General features: G+C 39.3%; 1 protein-coding gene and 1 non-coding gene across 2 annotated transcripts in view; both read right to left on the reverse strand.

Annotated features, from left to right (window-relative positions):
* LOC148825555 (antigen WC1.1-like) overlaps window positions 1-23,289 on the reverse strand; it is a 219,990-nt gene that overhangs the window by 12,500 nt on the left and 184,201 nt on the right. Inside the window, exon 9 of the mRNA XM_088926325.1 lies at window positions 5,184-5,191. Coding sequence (XP_088782451.1) covers window positions 5,184-5,191 — 8 coding nt within the window. The remainder of the gene's footprint in view (window positions 1-5,183; window positions 5,192-23,289) is intronic.
* On the reverse strand, window positions 19,720-19,791 carry trnaa-ugc (transfer RNA alanine (anticodon UGC)). The gene has a single exon. It is a non-coding gene; the product is annotated as a tRNA-Ala (tRNA).

Below are 23,289 nucleotides of genomic sequence, written 5' to 3' on the forward strand. Positions count from 1 at the left end.
CTGTTGGACTGGTGTAGCTGACTTGGATGTAAATGGATTCATGCTTCATGAGTAAGTGGGAGAGATTTGGATTTGACCTCTTACTGATCTTTTGTTTGAAGCTTTATTAATTCTGAAAATATAAATATGTGTTGATTCTTACTAGAACAAATGACTCCAGCGTCCTGCCCATGAGAGCAAGCCGCTCTGCCCCATGAAGAGACAGCACACTGAGAGAGATGTGTCTCATTGCCCCGGCAGTCAAACACATCAACCCCCCTTGATCCACTGCCTGGTCCAAACCAGGCCTGTCCTGGAGCTGCTACAGCCTCCCCACAGCCCAGCTGCTGGCAGAGAACACTGGCATCTCACAGGTCCCAGTACTGGTCACACACTGTCCTGTATTCACTGCGGTACTGCAGCTCCACCCGGCCAGAACAGGAGTCAGGGCCGCCCATCAGCCTGTAGCCACTGTATTCTGCAGACAGAACAGGTGACTCAGGAGCTGTAGAACATTAACACCACTCTAGACTTTATACAAAGGACGGGGGAGTCAGGAGCTGTACTGTATGAATGCAGTGTGATTTTAACAGTGTGTTCATTATACAATAACTTCTCATAGTTACACATAATTATTGAATATTTAACTTCAGTACACAAGAGTAATTATCTGTCACACTGTGACAAACAAAGATGAATCAAGCAATGTGGAAATCACATGACCACAAGGCCACTGCCTGCTGCAGCTCGCTGACTGATCCAAAGATATTAGTTTGGGGTGCAATATACGGTGGCCCGAAACGCAAAAGACAAACAAATAAACATTTTTTAAATATTCTTAAAATTACTAAATACCTTCAAAAAAGCAAGGACATACACACTAATGACTTTTGCCATTTTGTCTTTAGGTATTTAATTAAAAAAGATGATGTCACTGTAGAACAGACAATGCTCTCAAAGGTTAGTGGGCAAAGCTATGATGAAGAGAACTTATTAGCCCACACAGCCCAGAGTGAGATACTGAGGTATTTACATAAGTGGGGATCAGTATAGACAGCAGTGCTCTCACCTGTACAGACCAGGCCGATGTCATTGCTGTGAGAGCAGCTCAGAGTGAGATATTGAAGTGTTTATACAGCTGGGGATCAGTACAGACAGCAGTGCTCTCACCTGTACAGACCAGACTGATGTCACTGCTGTGAGTGCAGCTCTGATGCTCCCTGGTTGAGGTGGGACAGTCATGGATTCTGGTCTCATTACCCCAACACTGGATCTCCTCTGTCCTGATCAGCCTCTGCCCCTCTCCGAAATGAGCCCCTCTCAGCAACTCTGCTGGAAATCCGCAGTCTAGTTGGCGACAGACGACCTCCGCATCCTTCATGTCAAAGTCGGCTTCACAGATCGTACCCCAGGACGTCCCTCGCAGAACTTCGACTCTGCCAGAGCAGAGACTCCTGCCCCCTGCTAACCGCACTCCTGTACCTGAAGAGGCATTAACACTTAATCTTCACAAGGGCGCAAAATATAAACTAAGGTTCTTATTAGTTTCCTTTCTAGTATTTACTTCATTAAAAACACCAGAGTGAACCCTCTGTGTGTTTGATGTGTCTCATTCTACTCTGGTGTGACAGAAATGCCTGCTAGTTGTAATCTCAGTCTAGATTTACAGTTAGGGACACATACCTGTACATCTACGTCCAGTACAATAGACTTGATCAGACATGTGACAGATGTATAAACAAAGCATTTGACAAATTGTAGCAGTATTAAAGCACATTTACAGTGTGCGTAACATGATACAGTAAATTAAAGAGATAACTATGTGTAGATCTTCTGTATTAAATATTTTAATTCTAAACTTTAAACAGCTTGAAAACATCTTTTTTTATTCAGTCTAAAAGTTTCTGTAACATTTCTAAATGCTCAGAGACATAAATCGTTAAATTAAACTTTTTTTAATTTGAGATAATTTTACATAGTCACAGCACCCTCTCATCCAGGAGGGGGTGCAGAGGGACAGTCAGAGAGTTGGACTGGACTCTGTACAGACCTGAGATCTTGAGAGAGAATGAAGCAGGACTGAGATCTAGACAGACAGTAGGAGCAGCTCCTGGGGTCTCAACAGCAGTCAGAGAAACTGAAGCCTCATGCCCAGATCTACCTTGAGATATGAAGCTTTAGCAACAATTAAAATCATCAGATAATGTGTACAAGTTGTACAAAGCCTGTATTCTGTAGCTCTTGGGATGTGGTAGCTCATAAAACTGTCAGGTCTGGAGGTACATTGCTGGGTTTAAATCTACCCAAGTGAATCCAATTGACCTGCTTCTAGAAGAGCTGCATTAAATCAAACTTAAAAATGTCCATACTCCTGAGTCCCACAGGCTGTCCAATAAAAAAGAAAATGTCCAGTAAAAAATACAAAAACATCTTGTTAAATGATGAAATCAGTCTGTTCCCTTTCCTTGGATATGATGCTGCCAGGGTGTTGAGAGTTTGACAGATCTCTCACGTTCCCTCCAGCAGAAACATTTATTACTACAATATTAAAAATCTTTGGTTTATGGTGTTGTTTTGTTTTTAGTTTTCTGTAGAAAAGGTTAAGTGTTTAATCTTAAAACTGCAGTGTGGGGTGAGGCAGTGTGGAAAGTCTTTCCACCGCACACCACTAGAGGGCACTCCAGCTCTACCCTCTCTAACCAGTTTTGCATGAAAATGGGAATAAGTATCACCTGGGTCCTCATTAGAGAAACCTACAAAACATTCTCATGTGATTCCCCTTGTGTTTGCCTCAGAACCCCAGCATCAGCTGCAAGACAGCAGACATCTGTATTACTTCACGATCAGTGCCCAAGAGTCTCTCACTATTTGTTCAAACTTGAGGACAAGAAGAAACACATCTCATAGACTGTGTGTCAGCTCTCTGCTTCTACTAGAAGTATCAATCCTCCACTGGGCGAAAAGGCAGCCCGAAAACCCACTCTGACACAGGGGTCTTATTACAGCTCTTGAGTAAGAAATGAAAGAGACTAGTGTGTCTGAGTGCAGGATTTTCAAGTATTTCTCTTTGTCATCACCAGGGCCATAGATACTGCTGAGGAGTCCAGTGAAAATCTGTTAAATGTTTCCCAGAATCAGCTGAGACACAGGTCAGCATTCAAACTGGTGTCTTAACTAAGCTCCAGTTCCAACAAATTAAGCATTTAAACTATTATTATAATTCCTGCTGCTCAGCATGTCCATAGATATTACTGAACTGCTGAAAAAGAGAACTGCCCGTGGAAAAAAAAAAATTAAGAACAGTTCATTCTCATGCTGTCAGAGCAGCATGTTTTTCTAGGTGTCACACAGTCCAGAGACTAGAGCAGGGACTGTCTGACCTGGGCACTGACACACACACTGGACAAGACCAGGACTGTCACAGCCTCGCACTGGTGGAGCAGGACTGTCTGACCTGGGCACTGACAGACACTCTGGACAAGACCAGGACTGTCACAGCCTGGCACTGCTGGAGCAGGACTGTCTGACCTGGGGACTGACAGACACTCTGGACAAGACCAGGACTGTCACAGCCTGGCACTGCTGGAGCGGGACTGTCTGACCTGGGCACTGACACACACTCTGGACAATATGACAACACACACTAGCTGAGGGTAAGACACAGTAAAGAGAAACAAACCCTGAGGAAGTATAGGCTCAATTACCAAAGCTCACTTCTATTAAGATTAATAGAAATAGTATTATTCTTCATGTATTTACAGTATATATTGGCTACAGATGTGTGCATATGTGACCTTATTTCAGGTACAGTGCCTACATATTATTTTCTAATTTGTAAAGGGATGAGCATGTGGAGACAAGAGAAGATTGTGATTTCTGTCAAACCCATGAAGATTGATCTGCCATCCTCAGTCACCTGTAAGGTGACATTTAAAAGCAGGAAGCAGTTCACCCAGATGAGATGGGAGCAGAAGGAAGGGACTGATCACTTTTGAGAAAGATATTAAAGAGCTGGTAAGCAGCTTAACTACCTGTTGTATTCCTTCATGTGAAGATGCTCATTCAAATGTTTAGCTTTAGTTTTTTGTTCTTGGGTTGTTTTTATTGTTCTGTAAATAATGAAACACTACTTTGGAAATGAAGGCTTTATTTGTGTTCATCCAAATAGCCGCCTGTATACAGCAGCTGGCTTCTGGGTTTGACACTAACTTACAAAGCGTTTTTATTTTCTGAAACCTCAACCCTGGAAAACATAAAACAGAGGGGGAGGGACATTTTTCCCTAGAGAAACAGAGATGTTATATCAGATTGTTTAGTTATTTTTTAAGAATGTGAATGTATTCATGATGTATTTAAAACATTCCATACTGTATGTACACTGAGAACTGAGGGCACCTTTGCTAAAGGATTGTAGGAATATGGAACAGGTTACCAGATATCCCAGCTTTCTTGAAGAAACAGTGGATGAGATCCTTGGATCAATACTGACTACCAAATGGACCAGGAAGCTGAGAGATCTCCTCTACTTTGTATTAGATTAAATTTTGAGAATACATATCAGTCATATTGTTTTTATTCTATAGTTTTTATTTCTATAGTTTTTAGATATTGTTGTAACTAATTTGTTTCACTCAATCTCACAGAATGCGGTCGTTGTTGTAATGTTTGTAAATCTATCAGAGAAAAGCAACTGATGTTCAATGTCAATGCTGTACTTCTTTGATCAATACAGCTCTTTGAATCTGAATTTAAATAGAGAAAAGGGAGAAGTAAGAGAGACACAGCAGAACTGTAAGTGAAAATGATCCTGATGAATTACAAGGAGGACAAACTGGAGTTTTCAAATCAAGACCAAGAATAAATTTGTTTATACAGATCTATCGGTCACATACTGTAAATTTATTTGTAGATTTATAGCCTTATGATCAAACACTGTCCTTTGGCCTCTTTATTGATCAATTGTAAAACCTAACAGGAATCATACAGGTGGGGTTGGGGGTTTCAGACAGTTTTCAATATGTTTTCTACACACTGCAGGAAATACAATCCAGAAGGAGAAAAGACACACAGTGACTGTGAGGGGTGCTGTCACAGATTGTCGCAGCAGCAATGGGAGGATGGACAAATGATGAAGGACTCTAGATTGGTGCAGGAGTTTTAATTCTCCTCAGTGCTGGAGACTGGAGAGAGTCTGTGTCTCTTACCTGAACACCTCACTCCAGCATCATAGTCATGATCCTGATAATAGCTAATCTTTTTCACTTCTTGTTTTCCACAGTCCCTCAGAGCAGCCTCTGACCCACTGCAGGAAACCCCACTCAGCAGGACTGATCCAGACCCTGGTCCGAAGTGAGCTCCTCCTGGTGCTGAAACAGCAGATCCACAGCCCAGCTGTCTGCACACCACTGCAGCATCATTGATATCCCAGCCATCTTGAATTACTGTCCCCCACTTTCCACCATGATACACCTCCACTGTCCCCTCACAGGGACTGGCACCATTCACCAGCATCACATCAGCACTGCCTGCAGAGAGAGAGAACCAATCCCTATCACCATGTCTACAGGATATTTTTATATTAAGACATTTTAGAAATACACCTGGAATTTTTATTTTGTTTTACCTGTTTGATTGGATTGCTAGTCTCTCCCATGGGGAACAAGAGACAGTGGAGTGACAGGAAGTCCACCAGCAGCCATCTCACCTCTCCCTCCACACACCTGTGTCCAGATCCTGTTATAAATCTCTCTGTCCATATCACTGTGTGACTGCAGAGGGCTGTTCTGCTATGGTTACTACAGTGGACAGTAGCTGTAAAGACTGTGCTCATGTGTTTCTTAAAGCTGTGGTCAGTAGAGTGGACAGTGGTTGTAATGACTGTGTTCCTGTGTTTCTGGGAGCTGTGGTCAGTACAGTGGGCAGTGGCTGTAATGATGGTGTTCCTGTGTTTCTGGAAGCTGTGGTCAGTATAGTGGTCAGTAGCTGTAATTACGGTGTTCCTGTGTTTCTGGAAAATGTGGTCAGGACAGTGGACAGTGCCTGTAATGAGTGTGTTCCTGTGTTTCTGGGAGTTGTGGTCAGTAGAGTAGACAGTGGCTGTAATGACTGCATTCCTGTGTTTCTGGAAGCTGTGGTCAGTACAGAGGCTGTAATGATTGTGCTCCTGTGTTTCTGGAAGTGGTCAGTTGGCTGTAATGATGGTCTTCCTGTGTTTCAGGAAGCTGTGGTCAGTAGAGTGGACAATGGCTGTAAGGACTATGTTCTTCAGTTTCTAGAAGCTGTGGTCAGTATATTGGTCAGTTGCTGTAATGACTGTGTTCCTGTGTTTCTAGAAGCTGTGGTCAGTACAGTGGTCAGTGGCTGTAATGACGCTGTTCCTGTGTTTCTAGAAGCTGTGGTCAGTAAAGTGGTCAGTGGGTGTAATGACTGTGTTCCTGGGTTTCTGGGAGCTGTGGTCAGTACAGTGGTCAGTGGGTGTAATGACTGTGTTCCTGTGTTTTTAGAAGCTGTGGTCAGTACAGTGGACAGTGGCTGTAATGACGCTGTTCCTGTGTTTCTAGAAGCTGTGGTCAGTAAAGTGGTCAGTGGGTGTAATGACTGTGTTCCTGGGTTTCTGGGAGCTGTGGTCAGTACAGTGGACAGTGGCTGTAATGACGGTGTTCTGGGTTTCTGGAAGCTGTGGTCAGTATAGTGGTCAGTGGGTGTAATGACTGTGTTCCTGTGTTTCTAGAAGCTGTGGTCAGTACAGTGGACAGTGGCTGTAATGACTGTGCTCCTGTGTTTCTGGAAGCTGTGGTCAGTACAGTGGTCAGTGGGTGTAATGACTGTGTTCCTGTGTTTCTAGAAGCTGTGGTCAGTACAGTGGACAGTGGCTGTAATGACTGTGCTCCTGTGTTTCTGGAAGCTGTGGTCAGTATAGTGGACAGTGGCTGTAATGACTGTGCTCCTGTGTTTCTGGGAGCTGTGGTCAGTACAATGGAGAGTGGCTGTGGTGTCAGAAGGCTGAATCACTGAAACCAGGTTTGGTGTATCTGGTGTATCTGGGTCTCAGGCCCCCCATGTACTTAGCAGTGGGCACTGACCACATGTCTGTATCAAGTAAGAGATTTAAACACTGATAAGTCTTTTCAAAATTCTACTTTGAAAATAAGTTATAAAATCCAAAACAGAATCAATACAAATATTTTCTTAATACATGGATGCTTCACAACTTATGCTGAAATATGTGAACTGTAATGCTGCAGAAAGATGGAAAATCTGCAGCAGGAGATATAATTGAAGCCCAGAAGCAGGACTTTGAGCTCTTTCAGAGTTTGAATGATCAGGGAGTAACAGATCGAATGCAGGCTGCTGGGCTGAATTAAAAAGGTGAGCAGAAAGAAAAAATAAAGAGGGACACCCGTATCCCAGCTGAAATAAAGAAAAGAAAGGCTGGAGAGTCAGCGAGGAAAAGGAAAGAATTAAAACAGAGAAAATATTTCAGGATCGAAGAGCAGGAGTAGTGAGAAATTAAAATAACCGAGTGATAAACTTGACTATGAGAGGAATGTGATTGCTAGGTTCACAAGGTTTGGCTCTAATGAAGGAGATTCGGTGTTCTGAACAGTTTCAAATAAAAAGGTGATTAGTGTGACTGGGAGCCTGAATGAAAGACTGAAGGTTTAATTGAAAGACGTCCTGACCCAGTCTGAATGACAGGGTGAGCGCTCGAGGGAATGTTGCTGTTGAGTCAGTCCCAGCCCAGACTGTACGTGAAGTGTGTATACTTACTGTCCAGGGCACATTTACAGTAACTAGATTTGTTCTTTTTGATTTTCAATCACCTTCAGTTTGGAGTGTGAAATATTTTTTTTCCATTACACATTATATGCTACAATTCATTAAAATACTTCTTTTTATTCATATATTTTTTTGCTATTCTTACATTATAAATATGTGAACAATGTGTTTTAGCTTTTACCTCTCAAGATATTAGTACATAATTCACAGATTGAATTATAGTTGCACTTAATGATATATTCTAGAATCACAGTGCACAGGTTGTTTTTATTAATCTTTTTTTTTTAAATTCCATAATGTAAGAAAAATTATCCCTATCATTAGTTATCTAAGACTTACAAACAACAATTCATTTAGCTGTGAAGTATCAGTCAAATGCAGAATAAACATGGAACAAGAATTAACCTCTGAACAGATCCCAAAGTTTTGTTTAAAGTTGAAAAAACTACAAGATTTGCCTCAGGACTCCTGTGCTGTTACTGAAACTGGACATTGTTGTCTAAAAGCACCCAGTATGGATTCAAGTCAGAAAACTACAACACACTGCAATACAAATACCTATCACCTGAATGTGACTGTTATAACAAATAAACACAACTATATGTCTTGTCCTCAATCATGTTACAATGTTAGATCCTTCTGTAATATAATTACCATAGTATCTAAAACTACTGTAATCATTCTCAAAAATAATCATGGATCAAAAATATTTTAATACATTTACCTTCAGTACTCTTATTTGTATTAGCACATTCACCTGCAATAGTTACTAATATTATTTGTTAATCGGAAACGTGCCTTAAATATACTTTTATCTCTGATCACCTGTCTGTAATAGTTCTTTGCACTAAAATTGTCACCTTCTCTCAAAATACTCTATTTTTTAATAACATTTCCATAATGTTATAATGTTATCATTATTAATGTTACTTTAATAATACAGTAAATACAAAATGTGTCAATAGTAATAATACTGGAGTCTCAATAATACTCTAGTATTTAATAACACACTTATCTCAGTTAAAATATTAGTCTAAAAATACTCCAGTGTTTAATAACACATCAGTTAATTACTGTAATAAAACATATTAATTCATCAGTGTGTAAAATAAAATATCAGTCCGATCAATACAACAGTGTTTAAAAACACACTGATCTCTGTTAATACACTAGTCTGTTATTATACCTGTTAGAGAGGGCAGAATTGAGCACAATGAAATAAACAACCCCTGGTAAATATTTTGAAGACGTTGTATTATTGTTAAAACATTTGTATTCCTTTTTGTTAGCAAATGGGAAAAATTCCACAAGTCCTAGCACATGACCCAAATTACAACCAAAATTTGGTATTTTAATTTTTATGGTAATAGATAAGGGATTGTCAAGTTGTACAACATTTGTGATAAGGTTGCTAAATATCTACAATATTAATAGTTATAATAATTATATGTTAGTACTTAAAAAAACATTATCCTTAGACTGTGTTGTGTGTAATAGTGTATAACTGCATATAAAACTATTAATACAGCATTAATAAAAAATAGTTTAAAAAACATATAAGCTGAATTAATATTATGATTAATTGTCGAGGTGAAATTCTTGTTAATACTGCAAATTGTTTATTATTTTTCCTTATTTATAGCACCAGAAGAAAATCAATTATAATTTTAAGGAATATCCATAAAGCTGAGTTTTAAATTAAACAGAAAAGCACTTCTGCATGCTGTGGTCACTACGGTGGGCAGTGGCTGTAATGACAGTAGAACCTCAGATGGCTGGTCCTGGGTTCCAGGAGACTGTGGTCACTGTACTGGACACTGTACTAACTCTGTGGATTCCAAGTCCTGGGACCAGTGTTTCTGTGTTAGTGGGACCTGTGGTCACAACAGTGGTCAGAGGCTGACAGGTACTTCACATGTTGTGCTGAAATGTGTGTGAGGTGTATATTCCCATTGTCTGTATGTGAATTGTTGACAATGATTTTCTAGTCTTTACCTGCCAACATCTAAACTTAACACATGGTCATCGGATTAAATTATATTAAAGAACAACATTTTTCAAAAATACCAGACAGGTTTAACATATAGGCACAGATACATTTATTGTGATGTTGTCCTGAGCAACTGCTCAAAAATCTAAACTTGAGTCCTGTGATTACGAATTAATTTTTAAATATTGCATTTGTATGATAACATGTAATTAAATATTTAATTTGTATTACTCATACTTATGTAATTGCATTTGATAATAATTTCAGATTTCGAATGTAGTCAAAAACAATAAAGCATTCTTATTAAAACTTCACAATTCACAAAAAACCCTGTCATTAGATAACTAACCTAAAAACACCTAAAATTAAATTATTTAGCTGTTAAATAATAGACAAATACTGTATAAACACAAAACACAACTACCATTTTTTAATTCTTCCTGTAATGCCACAATGTCTTGTAGTTGTTAAATTATTAATGTTACACCTCAGTTTCTGATGAGACCCCAGTTAATAATAATACACCTACAATACTAAGAATTTCCACAATTTTGTTAATATTTTTCATTTTATAGCTTATAAACCAATAATGAATGTAACTTTTATCAGCCTGTGCTTTTCAATGTGAAAACAAGCAAACCTGGTCTTTATGAACCAGGTTATACATACAGTATACAAATTTTATTTTCCACTATAAAAATACAAGAGCTAATTGTCCTATGACTGAAAATGTTTTACATTTTCAAAATGTAATTGTACGTCTTTAAAATGAAGAATTCACATTCATAACTTCCTATCATATTGGAACACATATTCTTATAACACCTAGAGGAACTACTTGTTTTCACAGCAACTGAATATCACACAGCTTAACGATAGAAACCTGGACTGTCTGAATACACCAAAGATATAATGGCAGCATTAAAACTCCAGTCTTAATTCTCTAGCATAAACACTTTAGGTGGTAATAACACATTTACTGTATATCTATTAATACATCAGTCTGTAATAATTTAATATCAGTCTCAATAATAATTGACTATTTAATTAGAGATACACTAAAAACACGTGTATCTCTATTAATGCACCAGTCTGTAATAAGACAATACAGAGGAGTCAGAATTGAACACAATAAAACAATAAACAACCCAGGGTATTTCTGAATCATCCTGTATAATATGATATTATTCTAGAGACATTTTTTATTGCTCACACTTTTTTTGTTTTCGAGTAAATGAAGACTTTTTCACATGTCACAGCATATCACTCAAATTATCACTTATATATAAAGTTGATTATTACAGTAACGAGTAAGTTAAATAACTTTTTAAAGATTTTATACACTCCATGTTTTCACAAATTATCAATAGAGGGTGATAATGGCCAGCTTCTGCTGTATCCATCTATAACATTATTATTATATAATGTTTAGAAATCTTAAGAATATTTTTAAAAAATCCAATACAAATTAAAAGCAACTAATTATATTTAGACACAGCTAATTATATTTCCTTACTTACAGACCAAGATAAAATACAGTTATAATATTTTTGATGAATACCCACAAAGCTGAATGTAAATTAAACATTTAAAAATTGTTTAACCCACTTATTGCTCCATTTCCATCAAAACTTTACTTAATTTAATTCCAGTTGTTGTCTGTCTGTCTGGACAGGAGAAGACTGGTCACTTACTGGCTGAGCTGTGCAGCACCAGGACAGGGAGAGAGAAGATGGACAGGCAGCTCTCCATTGTCATCAGGACAGAGCGCAGCTGAGACCCCTGTCTTCACCCCTGAGCCCACAGGGCAACAGGGCTGCTGCTCCGCACCCCAGACCCCCAGTAACAACACAGCCTCCCGCCCCGCCAATCACACACAGCACTGCCTTTTCGGACTGACAGCAGGAACCTCTCACACAGGCGGGACGGCCAATCACACAGGGCCCTTTCAGTCTTCTCCATATATATCAGAGACACATCACTGTTTCCTCTCCCTGAAGACACTCCCAGCAGCGCGGAGGAGAGGAGAGACAGGAGCAGCTCTGTGTCTCACTGGAGGAAACACAGATACAGATACAGACAGCAGGGCCGCAGGTGCTACAGGGGCAGGAAGAGATCAGATATTAAACTAAAAAAATTGTAGACAAGTATTAAATTTTTAAATCAGTATCAAGATAATTATTATGTATATATGGTCCTGTAATTCTTGCTGTCTGTATCAGGAAGTGTCTAGAACGTGGTCCTGTCTTTCTGTCTGTGTAAGGCAGTGTCCAGTGACTGGTGTCCTGAATATGGTCCTGTCTTGCTGTCTGTGTAAGGCAGTGTCCAGTGACTGGTGTCCTGAATATGGTCCTGTCTTGCTGTCTGTGTAAGGCAGTGTCCAATGACTGGTGTCCTGCAGTGACTCACAGAGTTGTTGTGTCTCCAGACAGTAATGTCTTCTGGTCATGGTCAAGGGCAGTGTGAGGAGAGCCTGTGCTCAAGGTGGCAGTGAGGTCACTCAGGTCAGCACAGGAATACAGAGACAAGGTGGACTGAATAAGAACTGGCTGTCCTGTGACTGTGATCAATAATTTAAATGAAAAAGAAAGAAAAGCTCAACAGTGATTGTCCCCTCTGTACTGAGCCTGGTGGACAGCAGCTCTTCCAGTTGAGTCCCTCAGACCCTGTGTCTGTCTCTGCGCAGCTCCAGTCCACAGAGATGTTCCAACCCCTCCAGCTGTGGCCCCAGTGTCTCTCTGTGTGGAGCCAACTGCATGACTGAGACTCTCTAACAGCACAGTGGAGCTGAACTGATACTGATACACTGATACACCACCAGTCTGAACAGTGTGAGGGCACAGCTCACATCCTCTTCCTTATCATTATGGGTAGTAGGAGCAGCAGTAGGAGCAGCAGTAAAATATTAGTAGTAGCAGTAGTATCAGTGGCAGCAGCAGTTGTGATAGCAGTAGTAGTATTAGCAGTTATGCTGTATTTAAACTCTCCTGTTCAATATAGCAGAGTTCTTGTGTTACAGCTTCACCATAATAGCTGCAGCAGCAGGAGCCACAGAGCAGGAGTCAGTTTCAAATTTGAAAAAGCAACAAAATTATGAAATAAAAAAAAATCATAATTTTTGTTAATGGTTAATACAGCGGTGATTTAAGGCAGAGCTGTACTGGAGCCTCAGGTCAGACCCTGCAGTGAGACTGTGGTTTTTGCTCCTCCGAGCTCTTCCAGCACAGGAAGCCAGGCTGTACTGTGAGGCTGTGGGTGTCAGTGTGATGAGGCAGCTGAGAGCTGAGCTGTACAGGGAGACAGTATTCAGAGCTCCAGTGCTGCACAGGGAGACACAGGAGAGTCCAGTGTTCAGAGCTCTACAGGGTGACAGGTCCTCTCCCCACACAGCTCTCTCAGTGTGTCTCTCAGGGCTGAACAGGAGGGGCTGTTCCTGTCAGAATGGAGGCTGACTCTCAGAGCCCCAGTGTCAGTATGAGGAGAAGCTCTCAGACCTGACTGCTGCCAGAGCCTCTTACCCTGAGTGGCCATGAGCACTGAGCTCCTCAGCAGCTGAGAAAAGCCTCCTGTCTCCTGTGGTCAGTGTGGTTGAACACCTGCACTGTCTTCCTGCTCTTTCTCCTCTCTCTCCCCCATCCTGTCTCTCTCGCTGTGTGTGCTCTTATCTGTCCATCTCTCTCTCCTCTTCTCTCACTCTGACAGTCTGTGCAGAGTATCTGAAGGGGATGTTACATTGCTTGGCAAAGGAAAAGACTTCTCAGAGGCAGAATAAAACAAAAATATTTTCTCCTCTCTGTCAGATTCACAGCTCAGATTCACACACAGAGCTCTGAGTCCCTCAGTACTTTACCCAAACTCCTCCCTCCTGAACAGACAGAAGCTCATCTCCATCCTTCTCTTTATCCCGACAATTCAGAACCAGAGGACATTCAGACAATCAGTGCTGCTCCATGAATAATATCAGACAGAACAGCCTGGACTCAGGTCACATCTCCCCCTTTTCTCCTTCCTCACAGCCTCTTAGTGTCAGAAGTGTTTTACTGAAAATTGAGCAATATGTGTTTATCTATTATTATTATTTTTACTGATTTAATGAACAGCAGTATTGCTACTCTTATAAGTGTAATATGATTAGCAGCAGCAGCAGCAGACTGATGGTCTTGTCTACAATAGTGACCAGTTGACCAGTCTGTAGCTCTGAGCAGTGGGACTCAGATCACACAGAAGACCTGTCTGTGTGTTATTCCACACCAGCCCTGGGATACAGCGTCTCCCACACGTCTCTCACGGAGAGTCCTATAAATATACAGTTAAACAGAGTCTGATAACAGTTATACAGTTAATTAAATCATCAAACTGGCTGAGGAACTGAGAGCTCGAGTGGAAATAAAACCAGGAGATGCTCTTCAACCTCCAGGATCAGGAGTCTGATCCTCCTGGCTTCTGTTCTGTGGAGATTCGTGTAAAACGCTTAAAAACGCTTATTACAGGGACTTGTGCCCTTTCTCTTCTGCTCTACGGGAGTATGCTATACAACGCATTAGTCTGCGAAGTAAACTATTTTTTTTGTTTCATAAATTTTATTCCTCGGTTTTGTCGCTCTCCATTTCCAGCTGTTATGAATCGCCTTTATTTTTGGTGATGTTATATCTGTAAAAAAAGCCCCCCGGTCTCCGGACAGGAGTCTCGTCCAGCGGAGACGCGCTCTCTGCTCTGTCAGAAAGAGCGCTGTGACGTCACAGACACCAGCCAGAGCGCCGGGATCAGAGAGCGAGACCGCGGGAGGCGCGCGGAGCGCACGGATGAGACTTATTGATCACTTATCTATCGACAACCAATTAATTCAACTGAAGAACCGTAGAATAATCGATTAACTTCACTGATTGGTGAGTACTAATTCTTTTCCCGTTTTGACCCTGTTTTAAATATCTAGAAAACAGTCAATAAAGCCTGTATCGATCAATTACAATAGCGCCTTTAGTGTTAATAATGTTCAATCCGAAATTAAATAATTATTATTCAAATGATTGTTTAGGAATTGTATGCTAGAGCTTAAAAATTATATTCCAAGTTGATAAATTCTTAAAAACTATATTCCAAGTTGATAAATTTGTGTAAGTAAAGCTTAAATGTATTTTTCCACTGTTTACAAATCATAAGAATGGTAACCACGGCGACAGGCGCCACGTCACTGTGCACCGCTAGGTGTCTCGCCTTCGTCACAAAGAGCGGTGTGACGTCACGGATAGCAACTAATACTAATATTGTCTTCATGTTAATATTAGTGTGAGTACAATCAGTAGTTTTAACATTAATGCTAGTGTTCATGTGAGTATTAATGAGTGCTACTGATTCTTTTAATGCTAGTATTCTTGTTAATATTAGTGATAATTATATAGATAAGGTTAGATTATTTACACTAGTAGTCATGTTAGTTTTATTGATAGCATTACTGTTATTATTAGTATTATAAGTGTAGTAGTATTTTGTGTCAGTGTTGGTGATGATGATAGTGTAAGTCTTAGTGATAGTGTTACTGTTGCGATATAATTGGTATTTGTATTAGTGTTATTTATAGTGTATTTGTAGTTATGAGCGTATGTGTTTGTGAGTGTGTGGTGTTTGTGAGGAGTGTGTGGTGTCTGTCAGTGTGTGAATTTGTGTTTGTGAGTGTGTGGATGTGTGTCTATAAGTATTCGTAGTGTATATGTGTGTGTCTGTGAGTCTGTGTAGTGTCTGTGTGTGAGTGTTTGGATGTGTGTCTGTCAGTGTGTGATAATGTGTGTGAGTGTGTGGGTGTATATCTGTCAGTGTGTGTGAGTGTGTGTGTAGGTGGACTTGGGCTCCACTGGTGTGTCTGACAGAAGTGATCCATCAACAGGTCTTGAGGTCCAGAGCTGTTTGCGAATGGAACCACTTTCTAGAGTCCAGACCCACATCCACAGATCTGTGAGTGCCCTGTTTTATCACTATTACTAGTAATGACAGCAGTAGTAGTAGCAGGGGTATTAGTATCAGAATTAGTATAAGAATCTGAAGTCATGGTGGTAGTAGTAGTAACAGTAGTAGTATTAGCAGCAGAAGCAGTAACAACAGTGGCAGTTGGATTATCCAAGCAGTTACTTCAGAAACTACGGTTTTACACATTTATACTCTACTTTCCTATGCATGTTTTGTAAAGTGCCTTGATGCTCTGGATTAATTAAATTAAATTAAATTAATTTTTATATAGCGCCTTTCACAATAACCAGGTTGCCCCATGGCGCTTAACAAAGGAAGTGACTGTACAGTGCATATAAAAAGTCTACACACCTTTATTGAAATTGCAGGTTTTTGTGATGTTAACCCAGAAATCAAGATAAATCATGTCAGATGTCTTTCCATCCTTAATGTGACCTTGCAACCAATAAAATTCAAGAGAAAATTTTTGGAAAAATAATTGAAACTAATAAACCTACAACACCCTGGTTGCATAAGTGTGAACCCCCCCCAACCAATACTTTGTGGAAGATCCTTTTGCATTTATTACAGCAGTAGAGTTTGTGAATAAGTCTCCATGAGCTTTGCACACCTGGACTTTGCAATTTACTCTGTAGACAAGCAAATCTGTTCAAGGAAGAAACTCAGTTTAGTGAACTACTGGTGAATTCAGCACAGGTTTTGTCATTGCTTGTCAGGATGGCTGAGGGGTCTAAGGTGTCAGACTTGAGAACTGATGTCTTCCATCTTGGTTGGGTGTTCTGGTCTCTGAATGGAAACATGGGATTAAATCCTACTCTGACAGCTACTTTTTTTATTTTTTGTGCATTGTTCCTGTCTTATTGTGCTGACAATGACAATAGGAGGAAAACAGAGAAACCACTTTTCAAGAACATGATGGGCAGGAAAATGCTTCGTCAATACTTAAATGTGATTAGCAGAAAGGAACTTTTAGATGGGGTCCGATTTCTGCCTTAAGAACTTTTTGAGCTGTCTGTAAGTGAAGAAAGATTTCCGGTAAGGTATGTATTCAAAAGTCAAAGACCGAAATATAAAAGCAGCAACACCGTGATTTGTGAGTGTTCCGTACTGTTAAAATCCACGGGTTTCCATGTTTCTTGGATTTCTTAGCCCAAGAAATGATTCCTGTTTCATTTTCTATTCGCAAGCTCGATTTGCATTACGCTCCTCAAACCTCAAAACCGAATAACAAACGCTAATCAAAGTTGCACAAGGGCTACACTACTTTGCCTGTCTAAATACCATAATGTGAAATTAAGAAACAGCAGTATTTTGACAAAGTGCGGTCTTCAAACAGTAAACGCTCAAGTGTTTATATTTACTTGTGAGCACACCAACCTTGATTTAGGAAAGCCTTTGCTCGCCCCTTGCTTTAACAACGATATCTGAATCGAGCCCCAAAGTGGTAAGAAAGCTGAATTACACAAAGCACATAAGACATTGGGTTGTCACTGTATGCTATCACGTCTTGCTTGCACTGTCCTACTAAAAGAATAGAGGGATCAGAAAGGACACAAACAAACCTTGAATCCACAATTCTGAACTTAAGGGTCACCAGCTCTACTGACTGCACCTCTCTTGCTCCTCTACTACAACAGTAATATTACTAGCGTTGGTTGAACATGGTATAGTAGGCTGACAGCTGAAACACATGGCTCACAACCAGTGACAGTATCATCATCAGATATCGCTGCAGCATATTGGTTTGGGAGCAGGAGTAAATATCCCATGGAAACATGTATGCCTCCATTAACATCGTATAGTAGGTGGACATCTGGGCTATGAGAGTTCAAACCCTGTCCGTGCTTCTTCATTCTGCACCACGTTTCTTTATCTAGGTCTTCAAATTACTTGGCAAAACATTGGTTCTTGTTACTCTTTCTCTTAAGCGGAAGATTGGTAGTTCAAGCCCACCTAGAGGAGCACGTCTTGTGATTCCCATGTAAGCATAATATCTGCTCAAACTCGATTATTGTTCTCAGTGACACCTAAAACATCTTGATATTTGCAAGAAATGCAAATATTGTGCACGTTTCAAGCTACAAGAAGTAATCAATTTAGTACTTAAGTGAATATGATTTGGAATGCTCAATAATGACCAACATCAGCAGCTTCCAAGAAATTAATTAGAATTTGATCTTCATACTCACCTTGCATTCTCAGCTATAATACTTCAAAATTACAGTGCAGATTTGGTGGAAAACTTCACAAATCTTTACAATTGTATTTTAATATCTTGGTATATGTACCTTCATTTTAATATACATGTAACCATAAATGCTGTTTAGTAAATTGTACTTCTGTTGTACGTTTTAAAACATTTTACCTGAGGACGCAAGGGAACTGTTATATCTTGTGATAAATGCAAGACATCTGTAAAAGTAGGTGACATTTTAATAAAATTGGTGATTAAAAGAAAACCACAATTTGTATGATATTATCCCTCAATATCAAAGATCAATTGAAGGATTTGAATAAACTATCAAAGAAACAACAGCGATACCAGATGATTTGGGTTTTGAACCAATGATTACACCTCAATAATCAATTCATCCTCAAAAAAAGAAGAGACAGGCATGTTTTGAGCCTCATAATGATCCTCTTCTGGATCCACAAGAAACATGTTTTGGATGTACTTATAACTTCCATCGAAGAGAGATCTCATCAGTTGCATGCAATTGAAACCTTCGACTTTTGGGATGGTATTGAAAATATGTTTTAAAATAAAATAAACAATTTTCCAAAGAAGATCTCATGAAGTATTGCCAGGATCTATTCTTAGCGTTTGGTAGTGATAACACTGCTGATATTGATGGAGTAGAAATGTACGATGCGTTGACAGGATTTCTGAAGCGAGAAGTTCTAGAATGCCGCCTATAAATGAGCTAGGATTCATACCAAGAAATACTTTTTGTTTTCCACCCAGAAGGCTGCTATTGCATTACACATCTTGTGAACATTACCAGTTTTGGTAGCTTCTGGGTGCAATTTTCCAAAACCGAAACTAATATCAAAATTATTTAAGATGCACCATGTCCAAAAATTGTAAATCGAGACTAGTATTACTACAGAAGAAAATATTTAACTGAAATATCAATAAGACTATGTAAGTATAAAAAGTAGAACTATTCAATGTATATAACTTATTTTTTATTCTTATTAGAAACGGGCTCACACACCGGAAGACACTAACGTTTATCTTCGTTAGAGTGTGTGAATAACAATTTAACCCAAAATGTTTGTAATTGTGATTTTGTTAAAATGCAATAAATCGTCTATCAGCAGTAAGAAATTTTTAAGAAAGTAAGAAATTGTTTTATTTCATAAACTGTAAGACGTGAAGAGAGTTTACAGTTCGTATCCTTCGCTTTGTCTTAACTTAAGCATTCAGGATCCAAGCCCGTGTGCGGACGGTTGTATTTCTTGAATCTCTTGTAATCATCAAAAGTCGTTGTTTAGTCCTTCAGTACTTTCTCGAGTTGTACCATGGATATTTTATACGATTAATACTATTCATTACTTTTTTGCTTTTTCCTTCACATACAGAAAAAGTTCAAAGTGTCCTTATGGCTGTGCTCCACATCTACACGAGAGCACCTGTAACAGTACAGGACACGCAGTGAGGAATTCGCGCAGCTTTCAGTTTAGTGCGGAGTCCAGAGGGAGGACTCACTCGCTGAATGATTTCTCAAGAAATCCCGGGTGAGATTTAACAGGTGATTTCTTCAACAGCCACTACAAGTGTAGAGACGTTCTCTGGATTTCCTGAATATGACGTTAAATTAGTTCAAATCATTTGTTGTAGTTAACAGTACTAAATGCTTTGGAGTTACATTTAAAACAGCAGAGCAACACTGTAGCACTTCGTGTGTGACTGAACTTAATTGTGTAAACCTGGATCTTTATGAACATGAGCAAAGAGTTCTCACTCAACAGAAGATTGCGATGTGAGCACAATAATATAAAGCATGCAGAGATGCCAGGGATTGAACCCAGGACCTCATACATGCAAAGCATGCGCTCTACCACTGAGCTACATCCCCAGTGGTATGTATTCACGGAGAATGTCTGCAATTTCCCACTTTCGCGTTTCCCCTACTACAGAGTAAATTCATGGGAATGAAGAAATAAGGAAGGAAAAATAATCGCATTGAAGCTTCCAGAGACTGGGCAAAAACGAATCAGTTATTTTTATATCCACTCACACAGGCGACGGTGGTTAATTCCTCGACGGGGGAGTGCTTATTTACCTCCTTACTCTACTGTCTTTCAGTTCTGTTTTATTTGAAAGCTTTTTGCATCTTTTAAGTGCTCTTGATTAAACTACGCAAAGAACAACAGCAGTACTGATGATTTTCATGGACCGATGCACACTTGTTCTGTACAACCCCAGTGATAAAGCCCTGTCTGTAAATATTGTAGAAGAACGAAAAAGGGCGAAACAACGCTCCAACCACAGGAATGGTAACCGGAAGGATTGTGTTCTTATTTAATATGTCATTTTGAGATGCCTTGTCAAGGCAGACAGGCATTAGAGCTGAACAAATAATTTATAGTGGTGGTTGTAAACATGGAACATGTTATTTCTATACCAGGAAGAAAGGAGCAGACTCTTAAACTCTTTAACTCTTAAGTTAAAAGAGACAAAAACGATACCTAATCACAGCTAACATTAATTAAAATGACATCACAACAAAAGAGCGGAGCCTTGAGTGAATCAAATTTGTTTTCATTGAATGTCTGTGTCTTCATCACTTTGACCGGGGTAAAGTTAGCTTGAAGCTCGAAAACGATTTTGGCACGCCTGTAGCGTTTTTATGAAACAATTGCTTTGTATACAGTATACAATTGCTCTGTGTATAAAGTACATTGTGAATGTTCTCACAGCCTTCAGTTTGTCTTTTTATTCCACGCACGAATATTCTTGTGTCCATATCACATATCATATAGCACAGAACGCCTTCAAACCAAATGCATTTTAAAGACCACGACTTTGAAAATTTTCACAACCCCTCCATAAACATATCAGTGAGCTAATTATTCTTTTCTGACACTTGGGGTTTTGATTGATGCGCAATTACGCACCATCTGGAACACTGGGGGACCGCTGTATACCATGTTCACAACGCAGAAATACTGCTCAACAGAGTTTCATGCGAAAAACCCATATATGACCATAGGAAGCAGAACAGCAGTTTCCAATTACCCAGACTGTCAGCATGGGAATAAAGCTTTATTTTATTTCTGAAACCCTTTCTTTATTTCCTGTTTTCATTCTGCAGGAAAATTCCTATTCTTTACTCAACAGCTTTTTAAAAACAGCACCCATGATGTTCAAATCATGAAGTCTATGATTGTTTACACAGAAGACTGGCAGAGCTTTGGGTTGTGAATCTCTTTTTCTCCTGGTTTTATTGAATGTGGCACTGTGCACTAGGATAGGGGGATGCTGTTTACAAGCCAATAGCATTTAAACCACAGCACCCACAATGCTGCAGGTAAGTGTTTTACACACTAAGCAGGTCCTCTGACCTTCCCCAGCCTTGCTTTGTGTTGTGAAACCTCTTTCAGTTTTTTTTAATGATTTTTTCAATACGGCACCGATTAGACATGCAATACACTGGGATAGGGAGGTCCTCTTCATGACTCAATAGCATTTGAAGCACAACATTCACAATGCTACAACCAAGTGTTTCACACACCAGACAGCCCCCTCACCTTATACAACCTTGCTTTGGGTTGTGAAAGTGTTCTTTATTTTTTATGATTTTTTTGAATATAACACTACAGGTAATATACTGGAATAGTGGGGTCTTCTTAATACATGGGGTACATGGGGATAGCACCTTAAAAGGAGGCTTCTCAAAGCTCTTTACAGAATGACAACAACAATAAATAAAAATACAATTACAATATATAGAGGAGACCGTGGATGGTGGTACTAAGAAAAGCAGAGGGGTGAAGAATGGAACCAGTTCAGTAAAGGCTTTTCTAAAGAAGAGGGTTTAGAGTCTGGATTTGAAGGGGTTTAGAGAAGGTGACTCTCTGATATCCTTGGGCACAGAGTTCCAGAGCTTGGGGGCAGAACAGGAGAAGGCCCTGTCATCCACAGAATGTAGATGGGCTTGGGGGACAGATAGGAGAGCAGAATTAAAAGAGAGAAGGTTGCGAGGTGGGGAGTAGGGCGATAATAGTTCAGACAGGTACTGAGGTGCCAAGCCATGCAGAGCCTTATAGGTGAGCATGAGAAATTTCATGTGCATTTTTTCCCCTCTGTAACAAGAAACATGTGCACTCTGAATTGAGTGGGTGTCAAATTTGTAAACCAGAAATTATTTTTTGTTCATATAGTCATTAAGGACAGAGATTCAACGAGCCCAGGCATAGAGACTGAGTGTCGAGCGAGCAGGAGCGGTGAGGAAGGAGACTGCAAGAGCATAGATATAGATACTTTACACAAAGTACAGACAGTGCATCAAGACAATATACTGTACAAACAGTAGACAACGTACAAGTAAACAATGCAGACATGTAAACAGTGACTGCAGATGTGCGGAATAAATAAGAAATTAAGGTAGATGTTTCTATGAAATTAATGGTATTCGAAATGTTGCAAAAAGAAAAGCGATTTGTTTTGTAAAAAAATGAGAGATGATTTTTACTTTATACAGGAAAGGCATGTGCGTCAAGTTGATCTTTTTGGATTGCACCATTTGAAAATATAAATTGGAAGTTAGTTTGGACAACTCCTGTTGGATATTGTATTACAAATAAAGTTAAAAAGATATCATTTAAAATTGTTCATAGGTTTTATCCAGTTAAATGAGTACTCTCTAAAGTACTTATTTAAGCATAAGCAGGATGATTTGTGCATTGTTTGTCGGGCTGAAAGGGAACCTTTGGTACATTTAGTTGTAAGGTGTGTGTTTGTGAAGTTGGTTTGGACGGACTTGCACAATTTTGTTTGTAGGCATTTAAAGGTGTTTTTTTTAGGTTTAAGGACTTTGATATTGTACTGTGTAAGATAATTTTTTTTAAAAAGCATTTATTGATACCAAATTTATTAGTCATTCTTAGTAAATTTAACATTCATAAAATCAAAATGGTCCAATAATACTCCCCTTTTTAGTACTTTTCAGATGGAGTTGAAATATTATTTAAATTCTATAAAAATGAAAAAAATGCTAAAGCAAGGAAAACATTTGATATATGTAAAAAATATAATTTACATCGTTACCTCTGGCAGTTAATTTTTTTTTTCTGTCCGTGTTTTTTTTCTTGTATCCATTTCTGCTCCTGTAGTTGTATTTGTAAATTATTTACACATTTAATAAAAATAAAAAAAAATGTCGGCCGTATACGTTACACTATAATATAACACAAATATCTATTCTGGACTATTTTTTTCAGATTATTTTTATTCGACTAATATTTTTGTGGTTCATAGCAACGGTCACTAAGGAAAGTTCATCTGATAACCCGGAAGTCCTCTGTTTGACCACGTTTCGCTTTCTGTGTTCAAACCCACGTGTTTACAGTGA

The sequence above is a fragment of the Atractosteus spatula genome, chromosome 10 (genome assembly GCF_055471065.1).
Source record: "Atractosteus spatula isolate fAtrSpa1 chromosome 10, fAtrSpa1.hap1, whole genome shotgun sequence".
NCBI classification, from domain to species: Eukaryota; Metazoa; Chordata; class Actinopteri; order Semionotiformes; family Lepisosteidae; genus Atractosteus; species Atractosteus spatula.